The sequence below is a fragment of the Ciona intestinalis genome, chromosome 1, assembly GCF_000224145.3.
Source record: "Ciona intestinalis chromosome 1, KH, whole genome shotgun sequence".
Taxonomy (NCBI): domain Eukaryota; kingdom Metazoa; phylum Chordata; class Ascidiacea; order Phlebobranchia; family Cionidae; genus Ciona; species Ciona intestinalis.
The window spans coordinates 398,728-416,883 of NC_020166.2; the positions used below are offsets into that span (position 1 = coordinate 398,728).

General features: G+C 36.5%; 4 protein-coding genes and 1 long non-coding RNA gene across 6 annotated transcripts in view; all 5 read right to left on the minus strand.

The window, feature by feature from the left end:
* LOC100183127 (kelch-like protein 3) overlaps window positions 1-3,386 on the minus strand; it is a gene marked incomplete at its 3' end in the record, with an annotated part of 6,746 nt that extends 3,360 nt beyond the window's left edge. Inside the window, 2 exon segments of the mRNA XM_009863824.2 lie at window positions 1,793-1,899; window positions 3,095-3,386. Coding sequence (XP_009862126.1) covers window positions 1,793-1,899; window positions 3,095-3,267 — 280 coding nt within the window.
* A 320-nt stretch (window positions 3,387-3,706) lies between these two features.
* On the minus strand, window positions 3,707-6,021 carry LOC113474972. The gene is made up of 5 exons (XM_026838155.1): window positions 5,779-6,021; window positions 5,311-5,454; window positions 4,954-5,057; window positions 4,445-4,605; window positions 3,707-4,172 (listed from the first exon to the last, which is right to left on the minus strand). The coding sequence occupies exons 1-5, from the start codon at window positions 5,829-5,831 to the stop codon at window positions 3,786-3,788; spliced, it is 849 nt and encodes a 282-aa protein (XP_026693956.1). The 5' UTR covers window positions 5,832-6,021; the 3' UTR covers window positions 3,707-3,785.
* A 998-nt stretch (window positions 6,022-7,019) lies between these two features.
* LOC108949347 lies at window positions 7,020-8,030 on the minus strand. Its single transcript, XR_001974689.2, has 2 exons — window positions 7,507-8,030; window positions 7,020-7,325 (listed from the first exon to the last, which is right to left on the minus strand). It is a non-coding gene; the product is annotated as an uncharacterized LOC108949347 (long non-coding RNA).
* Window positions 8,031-8,291: 261 nt separating this feature from the next.
* LOC100177596 (eukaryotic initiation factor 4A-I) lies at window positions 8,292-15,377 on the minus strand. The gene is made up of 9 exons (XM_002129403.5): window positions 15,139-15,377; window positions 14,758-14,884; window positions 14,109-14,241; window positions 13,297-13,436; window positions 11,830-12,086; window positions 11,210-11,513; window positions 10,639-10,808; window positions 9,319-9,469; window positions 8,292-8,918 (listed from the first exon to the last, which is right to left on the minus strand). The coding sequence occupies exons 1-8, from the start codon at window positions 15,153-15,155 to the stop codon at window positions 9,325-9,327; spliced, it is 1,293 nt and encodes a 430-aa protein (XP_002129439.1). The 5' UTR covers window positions 15,156-15,377; the 3' UTR covers window positions 8,292-8,918; window positions 9,319-9,324.
* Window positions 15,378-15,912: 535 nt separating this feature from the next.
* Window positions 15,913-17,942, minus strand: LOC100175279 (digestive organ expansion factor homolog). 2 transcript variants are annotated; one of them, XM_026838031.1, is made up of 3 exons: window positions 17,397-17,942; window positions 16,879-16,925; window positions 15,913-16,690 (listed from the first exon to the last, which is right to left on the minus strand). In XM_026838031.1, the coding sequence occupies exons 1-3, from the start codon at window positions 17,869-17,871 to the stop codon at window positions 16,193-16,195; spliced, it is 1,020 nt and encodes a 339-aa protein (XP_026693832.1). In that variant the 5' UTR covers window positions 17,872-17,942; the 3' UTR covers window positions 15,913-16,192. The 2 variants fall into 2 exon arrangements, with proteins under 2 accessions (XP_026693832.1, XP_002129570.1); XM_002129534.4 differs by having other exon boundaries at window positions 17,364-17,939.
* Window positions 17,943-18,156: the final 214 nt, after the last annotated feature.

Sequence of the window (18,156 nt, forward strand, 5' to 3'; positions counted from 1 at the left end):
GCTCAATACCTATTGCTAGTGGACTAGGATCTTCACTTATGTCACTTAATTAGATGAAATACTTCTACCTGACTATACATCACACACTGACACTTTTACATTATTGTTAACTGACAAATTTAAATAGTGTAATACTGTAATACACTTACAAACAATTTTTAAAAATATTAATTTTAAACTAAAATCAGGCCACGGCATTACCCACGCTTATTTCTTAATTTAAAAGTAACAGAAAGTGCTATGTCGACGGTACACTGTTTTGCTGCAAACAGCAAAGCCTAAATCAGCTGATCGATTAGAAAAGATCGTGACGTAATTTACGTCATAGTGCCCGCGAGTGACGCAACAATAGGCGAATTTTTTGGCACTTTTTAAAACGTTTTTTTGGCCAAACTAAATATTTTTTTCACAAAAAATTACCACAGATAGTATTTATTAAGTGTAAATTTTCATTTAAAACCAACTTGTATGAGCGTGGTCCAGACTCTTTAACTGACATTTGTATAAGGATTATATTTACATCTATATTTGACTTGTATTGTAACCAATGTCACTCCCATGCCCACAGTCAAGCTGCTGAAACTATTGCAGTGTGTGGATAAGCAGACATGGCTTTTGGTTGTTTTGGTCATTTATATCCCTATGGGTGGGAACTTGAGTGACTTATTCATGGTTGCCACTCCCATGCCCACAGTCGAGTTGCTGAAGCTATTGCAGTGTGTGGATAAGCAGGCATGACTTATGGTTGGTTTGGTCATTTTTATTCTCAACTTGAGTGACTTATCCATGGTTGCCACTCCCATGCCCTCAGTCAGATTAAAAGCCAATGCAGTGTGTGTATAGGGCAGAGTAAACAGAGAGAACTTTGTTTACAACTAGACACATAAATAGCTTTCTAATTGGTTTACAACGTGTGCTCATAACCTTTACAATATTACCCCATAATATGTTGCTAGACAACATTGAAAAAGTCATAAACCTTGGCTCTTACTTACTATATATAACATGTATGTTTTGCAGTACATTCATTATTTATATTATTGGATAAAATATTTTTAATCAACAGAAATTGTGTCGTTAAGTTTTACATCCAGTCACGCCTATAGTGCTTTAATAAAGCTGGCATATATTATTGCTATTAACAGGAAAAGCTCTCTTTAACTTTTATTAACCATAAAAATTTAGAATGACATTTAAGGTGTTTTAAAAGACAATTAATCTAAATTCTTCTTAAAATCCATTAAAAATATGAATGACAAACCAAGGAGATCATCTCTAAAACATAAGTATATTACAACACATATCATAGTCTGATTAGTCTCTAAAAATCTCCCAAACAAAACCATTAAACAAATCTATATTATGCACTGGGTCGTCAATGAATAAATAAATGTAACATATTTTTTGAGTGACGGGGAAATGACAGTCGTTATTACACAGATTTTCCGTTTCATACACCTCGTGCCTGCTTACAAGTTACCACGTATGTATTTTATTTATCCTCGCATGGTGGGGCAACGACAGTCGTTATACCACGGGTGTTCTGTTTCATACACCTCGTACCGGCTTATGAGTTACCACATATGTAACTTATTTATACTTAACTTAAGTGCCAGGGCAACGACAGTTGTTATAACACAGGTGTTCTGTTTCATACACCTCTTGCCTGCTTACAAGTTAGCACAGAAGTTTTGCAACTTTATTGGTGGTTGTTTTTCTATATGGCTGACAATTTAGACTACCCATTAGCGTGATTATTATCAATGAAACAATTACTTCATAAACAACCCACCATTAAACATAGCCATGAAGTAAGGCGACCCCGATGCCATCACCAATCTATGCACGGGTATTTCCAGGTCACCAGCTACAAGTATGACATCACATAACACATTGCTCCTGTAATATGATGTAACAATGCATTAGGTTTGATTTTAAGAAGTTTGAAGTTGTTTTTGTTGTTTGGTTGGATTTTTAAAGTATAGTCACAAAGAATCGCCAAAATTATAATTTACAGTTTTTCAACTTGGTATAGATCAACGGTTCGTAAAGTTTTCCATTGTCAGGCACTGTGGAATATTTGCTGGGTAAAGGGAGCTGCTTGGCATAAATAAGACATAGGTTGTGAAGCCTTTGTTTTAAAGATGGTGGATTAATCTGCAGTATTGATCTTGTGGCATGCTCCTTGTTAACACAATATGTTAGTGTCATTAACAATTGATGATCAACAATCAAAGTTTTATGAACGAATAATGTTTTTACCACAATTACATTTTTAAAACTCTCAATTTTAAAACCAAGATTTTACAAAAAGTTGAATGTTTGTTTTTAATCAGACCAACAACATTTAAAAAAAAAACAAAAACGTACAAGATAGTTTTGTGCCTCCTGCCGGCACATACAAGACTGTAAGAAGAAACAATTTAAAAAACCTTGATTGGTAAATAATAGCATTAAAGGTGACACATTGACGCAAAGCAGTTTTGTTGCATCAGTAACAAAACTTTATTAAAACACCTCGTTAAGTTCCTATATCGCCTTTGCGCCGCAAGTTTAGCAAACTTTTCCAATGTGCCAAAAGCAATATCATTACAGATTACGTATGAATGAATTAATACAACTTATTTATCCGCTCATGGGGGCATCCACAGTCGTTATAACATGGCCACATGAATGTTTTGTTTCATACACCTCGTGCCAGCTTGCGAGTTTTGTTGAGTTACCACGTATATAACTGGGGGTGATTGGTTACCAGTAGTTAAGGATTAGTGTTCAGAAGATAACGTAATGGGACGATTCCTCGCCAGCACTAATAACAAAAAGCCAGTCTGCAGAGTATGGCAGTTCCTAACGAGATCTCGCGCGTGCAAGACGGTTATTTTTTGCTTGCGCGCGTGCTATCATTACAAATCTGCGTGCAAAGCATGTACATTTTCAAGCCACGTTAGGAAATCTTACTTAATTTAATACGTATTTTTTTCTTTGTTTAATTAATTGGCGTGCGTGGGACAAATTGTGGCGAGCATCACCAAAAGTCTGTAAAAAATCGCACGTGCACCTGCCATACTCTGCAGTCTGAACAACAAGGATTTACTTTCTTAGGGCATTCATTGAAGCGAATGCATCCTTGGTGTGAACGTCGTTCCTGAATTGTTGAGCATTACTTTGCATGCGCCCCGTGCCCGACTTTCCACCAGCAGCAGCGCAAGCAGCGGCCGCAGTTGACTCACTACAAGACTCCAGTTCGGTGCCGAAGAAATTCATCATATTTAAAATATTAAGATACTGCGGTCCCCAAAATTTTACAACGGGCACAAATCGTGAAAACTATTTCTTTGTGATCATTTATTTCAGCCGATTTGGTTTCTAATAAGTTCAAACATGACTTAGTTAATACTGAAATGGAAAATAAACTTATTTAAGAACTTCCATTACCGTAAACATAATTATAACCTTTCATCAAACAACAAAAACAACAAAAATCATTTTCAGAGAAAAAACATACCCAAAGTAGTTCCAGTGAATAGTTACGCTAAATAAAACCTTATAAAATAATTTTCTAAAAAAATATTAAAGATAACAACTTTAGTCTTTTATAGATTAGACAAAAACAATAATAATATTTACAAAGTGGGAATAATGTAGTTTAAGAGCACTTACATGCGGAATAGGCAATAGGGTACACATTACAAAACAATTTGCTAAATTGGTCAACTGTACTTTAAACATACTTTGATTATGACGCAGGCAACAAGAGAGCGAGCACAAAATTGTTTTCGTTTATTTTATTCTTCCTTTACATATGGTCTGCTCGTCATACCAGCAGTTGCATACAACAACAGACATGTCGTGCAAATCCCGACCTGGATAATAAAGTGGTGAATACGACCTTCCAACTGCATATGATACACGCCAAGGGATGTAGCGAGAGATGAGTTCTCAGTTACTGCCACAGCCGCTGTTATAAACATAAGCACAAGAGAAGCGATGCGACGTTGCTTGGGTATATCTGATAACCATGCATAGTATGAAGCTAATATATGCGCGGCTCCCACCACGAAGATATGGAACGTGGGGCTTCCATCCATTAGAGTGATCTGCTTCGTACGTAATTTGTATTGAAATATTTTAAAGTAGAAAGTATGCATGATGAACTGGATTGCCGTGATCGCCTGCAAAGTACAATGATTCGAACGGGTTTATATATTATTACGAAATAAAACATTTGTAATATTATAGTCGTTATAATTTGAAACCATTTTTACATGAATGTATGTCTACATCACTATACCTACGTCGTCATGTGTACGTCATCTCTAAAACATTTGTGGTAACCCCTAAGCAGCGGGAACGAGGTATATAAAACAGAACACCCGTGTTATAACTGTCGTTGTCCCGCTACGCGAGGATAAATAAGTTACATTCATTATACAATATTACCCACTCTGCCCAAGACGATCGCATAAGATTTTGACCCATGCATAATCTTCCCTCTTTCCTTCATATCCACCGATCCGAACAAGACTAACAGCCCGCCTATCAACCCCATGTAATGCAAGGCTTGTAGGAAGTTCATCTCGCCGTGGATGTGCCTTGGGTAAGCACCTAAAGTGGGAGAATATGTCACACCTCGTGCCCACTTACCAGTTACCACGTATGTAGCTTATTTATCCTCGCATGGCTGGGCAACCACAGTCGTTATAACACGGGTGTTCTGTTTCATACACCTCGTGCCTGCTTATGAGTTACCACCCATGTAACTTGTTTATTTTCGCATGGCGGGGCAACGACAGTCGTTATTACACAGGTGCTCTGTTTCATACACCTCGTGCCTGCTTACGAGTTACTAAGTACATTACTTTTTTATACCAAACCGTAGCGTTAATAAATAAATTATACCTTTGCGCTGTCAGTTTGTTATCGAAATATTACGTCACGTATGACGTCACTTACCTATCCCACCGTGTCTGACGTCATGATGAATAAGAAATGTAAGAACAGAGAAAATACCAATCATACCAAGGCACGTCAGCTCCAAGCTGTAGTTGAACAAGATTCTAAAAAAACAATTAAAGAGATAAGAATGGTATAGTAGGTTCGGATAAGACGGGTCATGTTCATTTACTTGTTTCGTCTCATATTCGGTGGTAAACAAAAAACATTTACAGAACTATATGACTGTATCCCCTCGACTCTCATATATTGTTAATAGTTTGAAACACGATCAGGATATTATTTTTTAAAGGTATTCCGTCTTACCCCACAGTAATATACAAGGTCTGTAATAACCAATTGGACTTAGTTCGTTACCTGATTCCGAAGAAAGCGTAAACAACGGCCACAAGGTATATCATGTTGACTGGAAGCCCTGATTGCTTGAAATAAGCGGCCCTCACTTCGAACGACGCGATGTACCATACCGCATCCGCTAAGATGCAAAGAGCGAATAATATTCTGAAAAATATAAATAAACCTTTTTATAAATGAATGAATGAAATTTATGTGAAAGAAAAGGTCTCATAAAAGTTAGGGTTTAACCTTTGGGTCTACTGTTTTGCGCTTTGTCTGTCTCTTCGTTGTTTTAATTTATTCTTGGAGGATGGAAAACGACAGTCGTTATATAACACAAGTGTTCTGTTTCATACACCTCGTGTCCGCTTACAAGTTACCACGTATGTAACTTTGTAGGTAATTGCTTTTTGTTCAAGTTACACATCTAAACAGCACATACTAACATAAGTTACATAATAGGTTTATTCCACGACAACAACATCTTACCTGAACTTCTGGAACGCCGAAGCGTCAAATCCTCTAATTGTATTCAAAGCCATTATGGAACAAATTAACAATGCGGTCACAATTACTTGTTCAATCTAGAATCCCTTTGTTACGTGTGGTAGAGTCTTTATTACATCACAAACGTCGGTAACCGAGAAACGAACGCCATGTTCCGGTACCAGGGACAAACAAATTGAGTTATGATTGTCAAACACAGACGCTGGAATATAAATTAACTCGTTAATACCAATTATTACAAAAATACCAACTAATTCAACGTGGTTCTAAATCTGTTACTACTTCTGTACTATGTCGTGTTCTTACATATAAAAAACTCAGTGCAGGCCACAAAATCTAAACTTTTATTTCATTTACGGTTGACTGGTTTGATTTTAGTAAACCTAAATAGAATTTTAAAGAAGTACCACCTTGAAGACCTTACTACAAGTGGTATGCCTACCATAGGTCGAAAACCACTGGTTCATATATTTCTTATAAATGAATCTTGACTACACATAGCTTACACATCATCCAACACGAGGTATTGTTTGATTAGCGCGACAAACGGCACTAACTTCTCGGTCAATATTTGCACTGAGTGAAGCAATGTAAAAATACTTACCTTAAAATTATGACGTCATTCATATGGGCGGTGATGACGTAGTAAGACGGCTTACCGAGCTACCAGCGTAAGACTGTACGCGTATAATGTATAATGCCTTGGCACAGCGGTAACTGGAGGAGTTATAGTAGGGTGGGGGAAGATGGGACACCTTTCATTTTATTTTATCTTTCTATTTAGTAGTAAACAAATAGCACCTAAGAATTATAAAACCGTATCCCAACAAATCCTATAGACTGCTGTTAATTGTTTAAAACACGATCAGCGGGATATTGGAATTTTATGTGCTAAAGGTGTCCCGTTTCCCCCCATCCTACTTTAACCCGAGTGCCGAACCATACACCCCTAGTTGGGTATCTAGTGTAAGGCCATAAAAATGGCTGGCAACCTATTAGTGATAACTGAAGGTTACATTCAAATGTAAAGCTTTGAGCGAACCCAACAACACGTGGGAAAACGAATCTACTAAGCAATCATCTATACTCTGTTTATACCAACACTAGCGTAGCGTATTTATGCAACCAATTTAATCTTACCATATTTATTTATCATTTTTCTCTTTCGATCGGCGAGAACTTGTAATAAAATCGCTCTCAATAAACGACATGCATGGAACAAATACGTGGGTACACAGTTTATTATGAAAATACGAAGTGAAACACAGATAACGTCATATAAGCAAAAATGTGCACACCATGGGACCTGGGATTTAGGGCAGAGCCAGCCATCACCCAACACCTAGGGTGCTATGACCCATTAATAGATCACTGGGTTGGAGCTATAACTGTTGGAGATAGGCCAACAATGGTACCACAGTAGGGCATTGAACCCGGTCTCCTTTGGTTAGGATGCAGGTGCCCAACCATTGAGCAATGTCACTGCACCAATACGGCATTTATATATTGTGCCCAATATACAGCATCCCCTGTAAGTAAAACCACATGATTAAGTTGCAAGATATCCAAGTTACCATTAGTAGCATCTGCTGTTATATTTGCATCAGAGGTTCATTTGAAAACAACATGATATTTTCAGAGTTGGATTGTAATGGCATCATATGCAAATATGTGTATGGGGCATTTATCAATGTATAACATTATGCTTACCTAACTATTGCAGGAGTTGGCTCTTAGCTGGTTCTGTAATGTAAGAATTTTGCTATTAGATTCTTATTTTGTGTAAGTATAGGGGATTGTTGTCCAAAAAGTAATTATATAGGCTAACAATCATACAAGTTAAATGACTTGATAATAGTAGTTGAATGGTTAACAATTTTAAAACATTTTAGTGGTTTAAGCTTTATATACAATTGGTAATTAATATTTTAATTGCCAAACACCTAAACTTGATGCAGACACAACATTTTGAGCGATGTACCATTAGTACATGGGTTTGAACTAAAGGTTAATATTCTGATTAAAGCAATGTCCCAGTACATCTTGAGATAATGGGCACATGCCCACACCTCACCCACAATGTACTTGTATAATGTAAGTTCCCTATGACGATCCATTGTATGCAGTTATAATTATACAATGGTGCTTTTTAAAGGGAACAAATATGCTTATAAATTATAAAAATAATTAGCACCAAGTTAAATAACAATAAAGGACACAAAATGCAAGTAGTGACTTACCAATTAAAAGCGAATAACTCCCAAAAGAATTCATGACGATGCGTACTTCACCTGTAACAATAAGTTTAGTGACATCATAAACAATTACATCACATGTTTACTTACCTTTTGTGCTGAGGAATCAACTGTAGGGTAGAAAATAACGGGACAATTTTTAACTTACTTTTGGTACAAAAAAAATGGTTGAAAACTACAGAATTTTGTGCCAGAAGAGTTATGCAAAAAATTGTAGAAACAGAAATCAAACAGAGCAAATATAACGTAACATGTTTATTATTACCCACATTTTACCAGAGAATTCCCTAATAACAAAACAATCCAACATCAAGGTATGATTTGAACATGAGAAGATGAATTAAAAGATATTGTGAGCGCGTGCAGACAAGAACGCCATTTACGAATAATCAATGACGTCACTTCTCTCCATAAGATATCATTCCAGTAAAATAAAACACGCATGAAAAGTTTACTAGTTACTTGGCTGGGAGCAAAATATTGGTGGAAATGAATGGACATTTTCACTGAACTGCTGGGAAATAAGAATCTAAACACGCAATACACAATACAAAGTATAACAGGCATTTTAAATAAACGCAAAGCGATTGGTTAGGGTGGGCGGGCCACCAACTGCCCCAAGGACAGAGGTTTCAATTTGTTTTAATAGATCGCTATTTTTACATAACAAAGATTCCAAAAGGAAAAAATATTCCGATAAGAAGCAATACAGTTGGGCGTTGGTAGACAGATAGATTTACAAAGTGCTGCTTTATGTATAGATAGCTAGATATGTTCAGCACGTATAGATTCGCTTATTATTTAGATGCGTTAAGGTTTAACAACAACAACAACAGTACGAGGCAAACTGTTGTCAACTCGGTCCACCTGTAAAAAATGTGGTGTAAGTTAACAGGTATATAATATTGGAGTCAAACTTTTAAATGCAGGCTAACCAGGGATGGTTGGACACGTATAATATTAACGCAAGATTCGTCACCTTGCCACCCCAGGTTTGGCTAAGTTTCATATAGCATAAATGTAATTTAACACATAAATAATCAGGGTTCTTAAAGCGGTGTTTATATCATAGGCCCCAAACTTTTAAACATATGGAAGGCAGGGATAGTTGGACACATTTCTGTAAAAAACCTAACTTTGGTTGTAATGTTTACTGATTAACGCAGTGCAGAATTTTTATCCAAGGTTTGGCACCTCAGCCCCAATGGCCAACCTATAACTTGAAGTCACATGGAACCTGACCAATATAGAATACAACAGCACTTACTTTAAACTAGAATAGATCAGCCACATTCATTGGCATCTCCTCAATCTTAGTATTGTAAAACTTTTCAATATCTTTGAGTGTTCGTTTGTCATCGTCAGTTACAAAGTTGATGGCGACCCCTTTCCTACCAAATCGACCACCACGTCCAATCCTGGGTTAAATAGAAGTGGTTAGTAATAACGTTATTAATGGTATTCAGCTATTGTTGCTACCAGGCACAATGTAATATACAAATAAATGGATATTTTGGTAAAAAAAAACATAAGTGATTTAGGACCTAAAAAAGTTAATTGTAAGCATTTCTATGTTTTAAGAGCTATTAACTTATATATAAGAAGAGAAAATTGTTTGACATGCATATCTGTCATACAAGTAGTACTGGAAGCCATATGCCTACAGTTCATACAAAGACACATACTTCTAATTCAGGGAATCACTGGTTTGTGAGGAAGTAAAATCTATCAAAGCTTTCCTAAAATGCATATTGGTGAATGGTGGTAGGAGATAAACCACAAGTAGCTACACTGGTAGTTACACAATGTAAGTACTGCTGTGTGAATTATACATGACAAATATAAAGGGATTCTTAAAGCTCTAATGACTAGATGGGTTATTGGTTGGTTATTTATGATCTAGCAATGCAGTTTTTGCATTAATAATATTCATATATTAGGCAATGTCCCAGTACATCTTGAGATAATGGGCACATGCCCACACCTCACCCACAATGTACTTGTATAATGTAAGTTCCCTATGACGATCCATTGTATGCAGTTATAATTATACAATGGTGCTTTTTGAAGGGAACAAATATGCTTATAAATTATACTTTCACTATAATCAATATGAAAATGGAATTAGCAGTAAAAATACAATCTTTAAGTATGTGTCTATAAAACTATGCATATATATATATATAGGGCAGAGTAACATTAAATGGTATGGTTGTTGAATTCAACATATTGATACAGTTTACAAACATAGGCCAAAATCTGTCTAAATCAAAAGCAAGACATTGTTAACACACTTATAAATATTATAAATCCACAGTTTGATGAAAAAATGTATAGTAGGTCGTGGAAAGATGGGACAGCTTATCATTCTATTTTCTGTCCCCTTTGGTAGTAAACAAAGAACATACAAAGAACTCCAAAACCGTATCTTAATGACTCCCATAGAGCGTTGTTTACTGTGTAAAACACAATCAGGATATTAAGATACCATGTGCTAAAGGTTTCCCATCTTACTCCATCCTACTATATAAATGGCAAAATAACCTTAAAAAGCATGGCTGTAAAAAACATACAAACAACTACACACCTATGAATATAATTCTCTCTATTTGATGGCAGATCATAATTAATAACAAGCGACACTTGTTGCACATCGATACCACGTGCAAGTAGATCTGTTGTAATAAGGACACGAGACGACCCGGATCGGAACTCGCGCATGATGACCTCACGATCACCTTGGTCCATGTCTCCATGCTAAGGGGAAGGGGTTATTATGGTTAGCTGGTTGTTATTATGGTTAGCTGGTTTGGTTGTTTTATTGGCAACCCAGTGGTCACTAATGGGTTGTTTAAATTGTCAGCCATACAGAAAACAATCACCCACAAACAGTTATAACGTATGTCGTTACCCGCAGTATTAATATTTCTGCGAGGGTTTATATTTATTGCTAAAAAAACTTTTACTAATTACCAATAATACATGAAAAAAGTTTAGGGATATGTTGTGTAAAATATATGAGTGTCACAAACAGATCTAGTAGTTCCAAGTATGCAGTGTTCAATTAAAAGTTCGAGAAGCATTGAATGTAATCCAGTGTATACTGAGGCCAGCATACAAATACGAACTGCATATCAATGCTCATTGTGGTAACTTACCAAAGCAGAGACGGTGAAATCTCTTCGTTGGAGCTCCTCAGTCAACCAATCAACTTTTCTCCTTGTATTTGAGAATATGACAGCTTGGGTAATAGTAAGTGTCTCATATAGATCACACAGGGTGTCCAACTTCCATTCTTCTTTCTCCACAAATACATAGAACTGTTGGATACCTTCCAGTGTAAGTTCCTCTTTCTTTACAAGGATACGAATGGGGTCGGGCATGAAGCACGTCGTTACGTCCAACACGTCAGTGGGCATGGTAGCCGATAACAAGATCACTTGAATGGTAGCAGGCATAGTTCTGTGGGCAAGGTCTTTTATTAATGGGTGTCAAACTTTTATATTCATATCTTATATAAGGTGGTCATGTGAGTTGACGCTGTAGTTGCCACTGCTTTAATAAGTATGTGTGTTTAATAAGTTTAAAACAGAGCCTAACATGGATATGCTTGAAATCAATTATGACAAACCACGTGAATAAACTTGGCACACATAGTAGGAAGTTATTTGGTGATAACGCACCTATTGAAGGTAATGGCCTGAAAGCCACCCTGATTTTCTTTTTGGGATGTGTGAATTACTATGATTTGGATGTGTGAATTATTATGATTATTTACCTAAAGATTTCATAAATCTGGTCCTTGAACCCTCTAGACAACATTTCATCGGCTTCATCAAGGACGAACATCTTGACTTTGGATGTGTCCAGATACTTCCTGTTGATCATGTCAAACACACGACCTGGAGTGCCAACCACTATTTGTGGGGGGTTGGTTTGAAAAACTTGGATCTCTGTCCTTACACTGGTGCCTCCAATACATGCGTGGCAATGTATGGACTCGTAGTCACCGAGTGCCATCACCACTTTTTGGATCTAGGATGGGCAATGCGTTAATATAGGAATATATACTCATTACATACTTTGTATGGTATAACACAGAAGTTCTTTAACTTTAAAGGTGGCTGTACACAGTATCCGTAATTCGTCCGTTTTGTCCGGATTTCGCTGCCGCATGCGGAACTTGGTAATGGGTTTGCATACCACTTCGCAAGCGAATTCGCACGCCGGATACTGTGTACAGTCACCTTAAGACACCAGGCGTGACAGTGTTAAGGTTCCACCCTAATGCGAAACTACATGCAACAATACAACTGAAAGTTGGGTTAGATGCAACAGAAGTGGGACAAAGTGGGATTTTGACCATTATAGGTGCCACCCCCTTTTTTATTTTTACCAAAAAAACAGAAAACAACAGATTTTAAAAGGGGCTAAGAGGGAGGGGAATTTGAACAGATTACAAACTGTACATGCTGTTTTAGCCAGGGGCTAACTGCCCTTTAAACAGAGATCACAGATTTACAAAGGGTTTGTACCCCCATCCTTGATGTCATGCTCGTGTCTCATAGTTAAGAACTTATGTTATAACACATCAGATAGCTCGTTCTCCTCATAATATTCGGAGTTGGATTTTGATCGATCACTTGCATTTCATATTTAATGTGATCTACATGGTGGACGCTTCATATTTACCAAAAGGCCGGTGTTTACTTTGTTTTAGTATCACCAATCAGCCTTGGTTAAAATCACCATACATTTTTGATGGTTAAAATATATACATTTATCAGTGATTCTCAAACTGTAAACAGTTGACGCGCTGGTCTGCTGTTTTTTAAAGGGTATATTCTTTATTCTATGCGGCTATATGGGAAAGGTAAGGACTTTGGAATTCATGACATGAAAAATTATGTCACACATTTATTTATATTAAGCAGAATCTTCTATCCAGAATATAACCATTGAGAGATGTTGGTGGCAATTTCACTTGTTCACCCATTACTGTATGCATATTATAAGCAAGTTAGTCCTCACATATAATACTTAATAAATACAAGTTTGGTAATATACTTGGTTATCATATTTTGTTGTTGCGACCACGCCCAGCAAACTTTTTAAACATGCTTTGCAGGGATAAAAGTCAGAGAACCACTGATATTTTATATATAGCACCTTGTATTGAAATTCGTTTTGGTTAATATGAAGCAAGCCACCATGATAGAAGTAGATACATTACATGCAAACTAACCTGCTGGGCCAACTCTCGGGTTGGGGCGATCACGAGCGCTTGCGTTTGTTTTAATGAAGCGTCGATCTTTTGTAAAACTGAAATGGCAAATGTTGCCGTTTTGCCGGTCCCAGATTGGGCTTGAGCGATCACGTCTTTGCCTGGATGGATTCAAAGCAGGGTTCATATGGGCTGTTATACTAGCAGGGTTTGTAAAGGTATTGGGCAAGGTACACTTAGGCCTTTTGAATATGTTTGCGCCAGACAAAAATATATTTCCTGTTCTACAATTAAATACAACATATGCTAAAATTTTTACATAAATAAGTTTTATTGGAGAACGTTTACGGCACAACAGTTTATATCAGCATACAGGTTGAGAAATTATGATTTATATTACTTATATGTTAAGCAATGTCCCAGTACATCTTGAGATAATGGGCACATGCCCACACCTCACCCACAATGTACTTGTATAATGTAAGTTCCCTATGACGATCCATTGTATGCAGTTATAATTATACAATGGTGCTTTTTGAAGGGAACAAATACAGTCAAAATAAAAATACTTCTACATTTGTAATTTATCCTAGAAAAGGCAATTTAGGAATCTGTGGACAATGTATTATGTGGATTAGCCAGTGGCACCAGATCCTATTTAAGTTTCAAACAATTTTGAAAAGTACAATCGCAGTTACTCCTATTTCTATTTACCTGTTTAAATTTTGAAGCTAAAACTTGATAAGTTTCCTTCAATACAGTTAGCTTACATAATGAAGCACAAGAATTTGCCAATAGTACCGGATCTTAATAAAACCCAAAACTCAAGTTACCTTCAATGCAAGGCTGGATGGCTCTTTGTTGAATTGCTGAAGGTTTTTCAAACCCATAGGCATAGATACCTCTCAAGAGTTCTTCTTTGAGGCACATGTCATCAAACGATTCAACTATTTTGTCATAGTTGGTCTGTGATGTAATAAAGGATTTAAAAATGGAGTAAAACAATGTTTTACCTCAATTTAGACATTTTTAACTGGGTGCTAGTGAAGAACCTGCCAAATATGTTATATCATAACCTCTTATATATTGCGGGCATAATTTACCAGGTTTCATTATATAGTAAGGGGAAACAGGACACCTTTAGCGCATAATATCAAAATATCCTGAACAATTTTAAACAATAAACAGCGGACTACGGGAGTCGTGAGGATACGGTTTTATAATTCTTTGAATTTTTTTGTTACTATCAAATAGGACGAGAAAATAAAAAATAAAATAGAAAAATACCATCCCCTCCCCACCCTACTACAATAGATACCCCACTGTTATGTTTCTCCTTCCTAAAAATGTATCATTTAAACAACTTTGTGTTTGTTCGCTTTCCAAAATTCAATTAAATATAAAATATATCGTAGTCTATTGTCTAATATTTATCATTACTGTGGATTCTTTACAGAATTAATATTTAAACATTGCTTTTACCTCAATCAAGCCATCGGCGTCCATTCCAGGTGGGCCATTATATTCTTGTTTGGGCGGCAAGTTTTCATCTTTTTGTTGACTGAAGGTGTCGTACTGAGCTTCACCTTTAGAGCCTCTTAAATCGTTTCTGTAATTTAAATTAATTAACATCACATATTTTAGTTACAACCAGCAAAAAATTGCTAAGAAATTAAATTTTGCTGACTCACTAAGCAAAAAATTAAGTCAAGTTTTTATCTCAACCGTTTACGGCAAAAGCATTAAAATAAAACCTCAAAAAGAACATAACCAACTGTGTAGCGTTAGTATTTATACCTATCTTTAACAATTTTAACAATTTTATTATATTAGTTTAAATAAATCGATTCAGAAACAACTTACCCTCCGTAACGTGACATGTTTTATCAGAAAGAAAGATCCTATGGTACTCGCTAAACTCACGTTGTAAGCGCGGTTGAATATCTTACTCAAAGTCTGCAATTTTATTAATAAAACCATACGTAATAAAATATTAAAACGTCGAAATTAATAATAGGCTTAATAAACACATTTAGAAATTATGTTTTGTTTTATGAATGCGAAATTGTGGCTTTACGTAAGCGCGCCAAATGTTCAGCGGAGATATACTGAACCGCTATAGTAGAATTGCGTAATATCTGGATCCAGGCCTGGCCATATGGTGCAAGGGAAATGTTATAAAACTTTCTACAGACACTTTAATGGGGTGCGAACAATTAATCGTTGCAACATGGGTGTCTTTTTATACACAACACACACAAAGACAGTGTGTTTACACCTATACGCCTTATTTGTTGTTTTTCAAATTGATTTCTGCTGCGTAACTGTAGCACAACGACCCACCCCATGCTCACTGTCGTGCTACGTATCACTGGTGACTCAAGATTTGAACTAGTTTTCATCCGCTGCGTATGCTGTATAAGCTTTTACAATTAATCCCTGCCCATATTAAGCGCCTAGGCTACTAACTTATAAAAGTTTGAATTTATTGGGGCAAAATCTTTTGTCTTGTCATGCTATAGTGGCCTAATTACAAAAATATTGTATATATGTTTTTAACTTGTCTTTTGCTGCTAATTCTCATCTCTTCGTTGTTTCAACTAATTTGATCTTCGCTATCGCATTCGAAGAGGTAAATACTTTTATATTATGTACATTTATAAACTCTTATGTACTTTCGGACGGATATAAACACGAAGAACAAGTAGGGTGGGGAAAACGGGACACCTCTTCATACATTTCTCAACCCGTTTGCTAGTAAACAAAGAACATTCAAAGAAATATAAAAGCCATATCCTCACGACTCCCATAGATCGTTGTTAATTGTTTAAAACACGATCAAGATATTTGGATACTATGTGATAAAGGTGTCCCGCTTTACCCAGCATGCATTGGGTATAACAAGTTATTACAAGGGCTATAAAACGATACAAAACCTAGACTTGGAAACTTGTGCGGACTTGTTTAAGCTTGTACTACTACTAGCATGGTCTGGTTTCTGCTGTAACGAGTCCCCGTTACCATTTGCAGCTGAATTCGCCAGGTTTTGTGATAATTGTGTGACAGTGGTACTCAGTTCGGCAACCTGGCTCCGTAACCGTTCAAGTTCTTCCTGCTTTTGTCGCATTTCTTCAACAGTTTTAAGTTCTTGGTCTTTTAATTCGACAATCTTATTGTTTAAAACATCTTGCTGGAGTTTGGAGCCTTCTAGAAGTTTCCCTTGTTCGATTATTCGCTCAGAAAGCTCTTTGTTCTTTTCCTCTATGACGTATGAATCGGCGGAACGATTTTTCCAATTCTTGAATTCTTCGTTTGTTTCAAGATTGCTGAGTTTCTGTTTAAACAATTCAATCTCACCACGCGACATCGAAAGTTGTGTTTCCATTTCTTCAATCTTCTTTAACAAATCTTTATCCTACACAAACAGCAGCATTACGTCATGCGGTTACGTCATTAAGTATGAAGTGTGATGACGTCATAGGTTGTGTGAAACATGAAATACGTTTTAGTATTAAAATAAAAAAAATAATTTAACCTTTTTAAGGCGGGGAAGCGACAGTTGTTACTTATTTAAAAAGAAAAAAAGTTATTTATATTTTATACCTCAGTTAAAATAGGAGTGTTCGCCGTAATGTCGATCGTTTCGTCATCTGAAAAAGCAATTAACTATAAAGTATCTCTTGTGCTGTGGGGTAAGCTGTGGGTGAATACCGTTAGCATCTAAATCCCATATCGTATTTTTAACCTAATCGTATTATAACAATTGAAGACGCTTTTCATATCGTGAGCTGCTAAAACTTAATAGACTTATTGTATTGGCTATACGCCTGGCCACAGTTTATACTCAAAGCTTCATACATTCATACATACTTAGTTACACCATGCGCAAAAACACCCCACGCACATTTCTATATTATGCTTAGTTTGAATATATACACCAACCAACCGTGCACAGCTTGGCCAAAGCTTCTATATATAAATATATACACTTCATACTTTATACACAACGGGTATAATAACACACCACGTATACCTTGTACACTAACCCCCTTATTCTATATCCTTAGCTTTAATATAATACAACGTACCTTGCGCACCCGTCCCCTCTATAGTTATTCCACCGTCCACAACCTCCACAACTTGATGAGGTTCTTCCGATATCGGGGACAACGCATGATCATCATCTAATTTAACTTCTTCTTTTAATCCAACGACTCCAACTTCATTTTTCAAATCTTTAACATCCTCTTTTGATCCCCCAACCTCCGATTCACATTTTAAATCATCGTCTTCCAACTTAGGACCATCTGGTATATCTTCAACGTTTTCTTTGGATCCCGCATCTTTAGTTTCCTCTTTTAAACCAACGTCTAACTGAAGATCATCTTTGACCCCATCCTCCAAAACTTCTTCATCCAGATCTATGGTGATTTCATCTTCGATCTTCTGATCTTCTAAATCTCCAAGCAACATGGCTCCCGGGTCAGGATCGGAGGACCCCCCCTTATCCTTTATCGTTTCATCCTCGGTATCGGAGGACAAACTTGGAGGAACAATGACGTCATCACCCGTTTCTTGCGGGGACGAACGATCCATGAATTAGCAATTAATTACAAATCTAATACAAATCAAATGTTGATTAATTTATAAATATAGCAGGGTGGGGGAAGATGGGACACCTTTAATACATAATATCTAAATAGCCTGGTCGTGTTTTAAACAATTAACAACGGTCTGTGGAAGTCGTGAGGATATGGTTTTATAATTCATTGAATGTTCTTTGTTTACTACCAAATGGAAAAAGAAAACTAAACGAAAAGGTGTCCCATCTTCCCCCACCCTACTATATGTATGAGGTAATGAGCCAACTCTGGGCTAAAT

What these genes read in the sequence shown, in the direction of transcription:
- LOC113474972 (XM_026838155.1), bottom strand. Translation starts at nt 5,831, where the DNA reads ATGGCTTTGAATACAATTAGAGGATTTGACGCTTCGGCGTTCCAGAAG. An exon ending in CGTCAGACACGGTGGGATAG is followed by an intron (nt 4,606 to 4,953) that starts GTAAGTGACGTC and finishes CTCCCACTTTAG; the next exon opens with GTGCTTACCCAAGGCACATC. An exon ending in ATGCGATCGTCTTGGGCAGA is followed by an intron (nt 4,173 to 4,444) that starts GTGGGTAATATT and finishes TGTACTTTGCAG; the next exon opens with GCGATCACGGCAATCCAGTT.
- LOC100177596 (XM_002129403.5), bottom strand. An exon ending in ACGCCGATGGCTTGATTGAG is followed by an intron (nt 14,242 to 14,757) that starts GTAAAAGCAATG and finishes ATTACATCACAG; the next exon opens with ACCAACTATGACAAAATAGT. An exon ending in CATCCAGCCTTGCATTGAAG is followed by an intron (nt 13,437 to 14,108) that starts GTAACTTGAGTT and finishes GAATCCATCCAG; the next exon opens with GCAAAGACGTGATCGCTCAA.
- LOC100175279 (XM_002129534.4), bottom strand. Translation starts at nt 17,871, where the DNA reads ATGGATCGTTCGTCCCCGCAAGAAACGGGTGATGACGTCATTGTTCCT. An exon ending in AGAGGGGACGGGTGCGCAAG is followed by an intron (nt 16,926 to 17,363) that starts GTACGTTGTATT and finishes TTGCTTTTTCAG; the next exon opens with ATGACGAAACGATCGACATT. An exon ending in ACACTCCTATTTTAACTGAG is followed by an intron (nt 16,691 to 16,878) that starts GTATAAAATATA and finishes CTGTTTGTGTAG; the next exon opens with GATAAAGATTTGTTAAAGAA.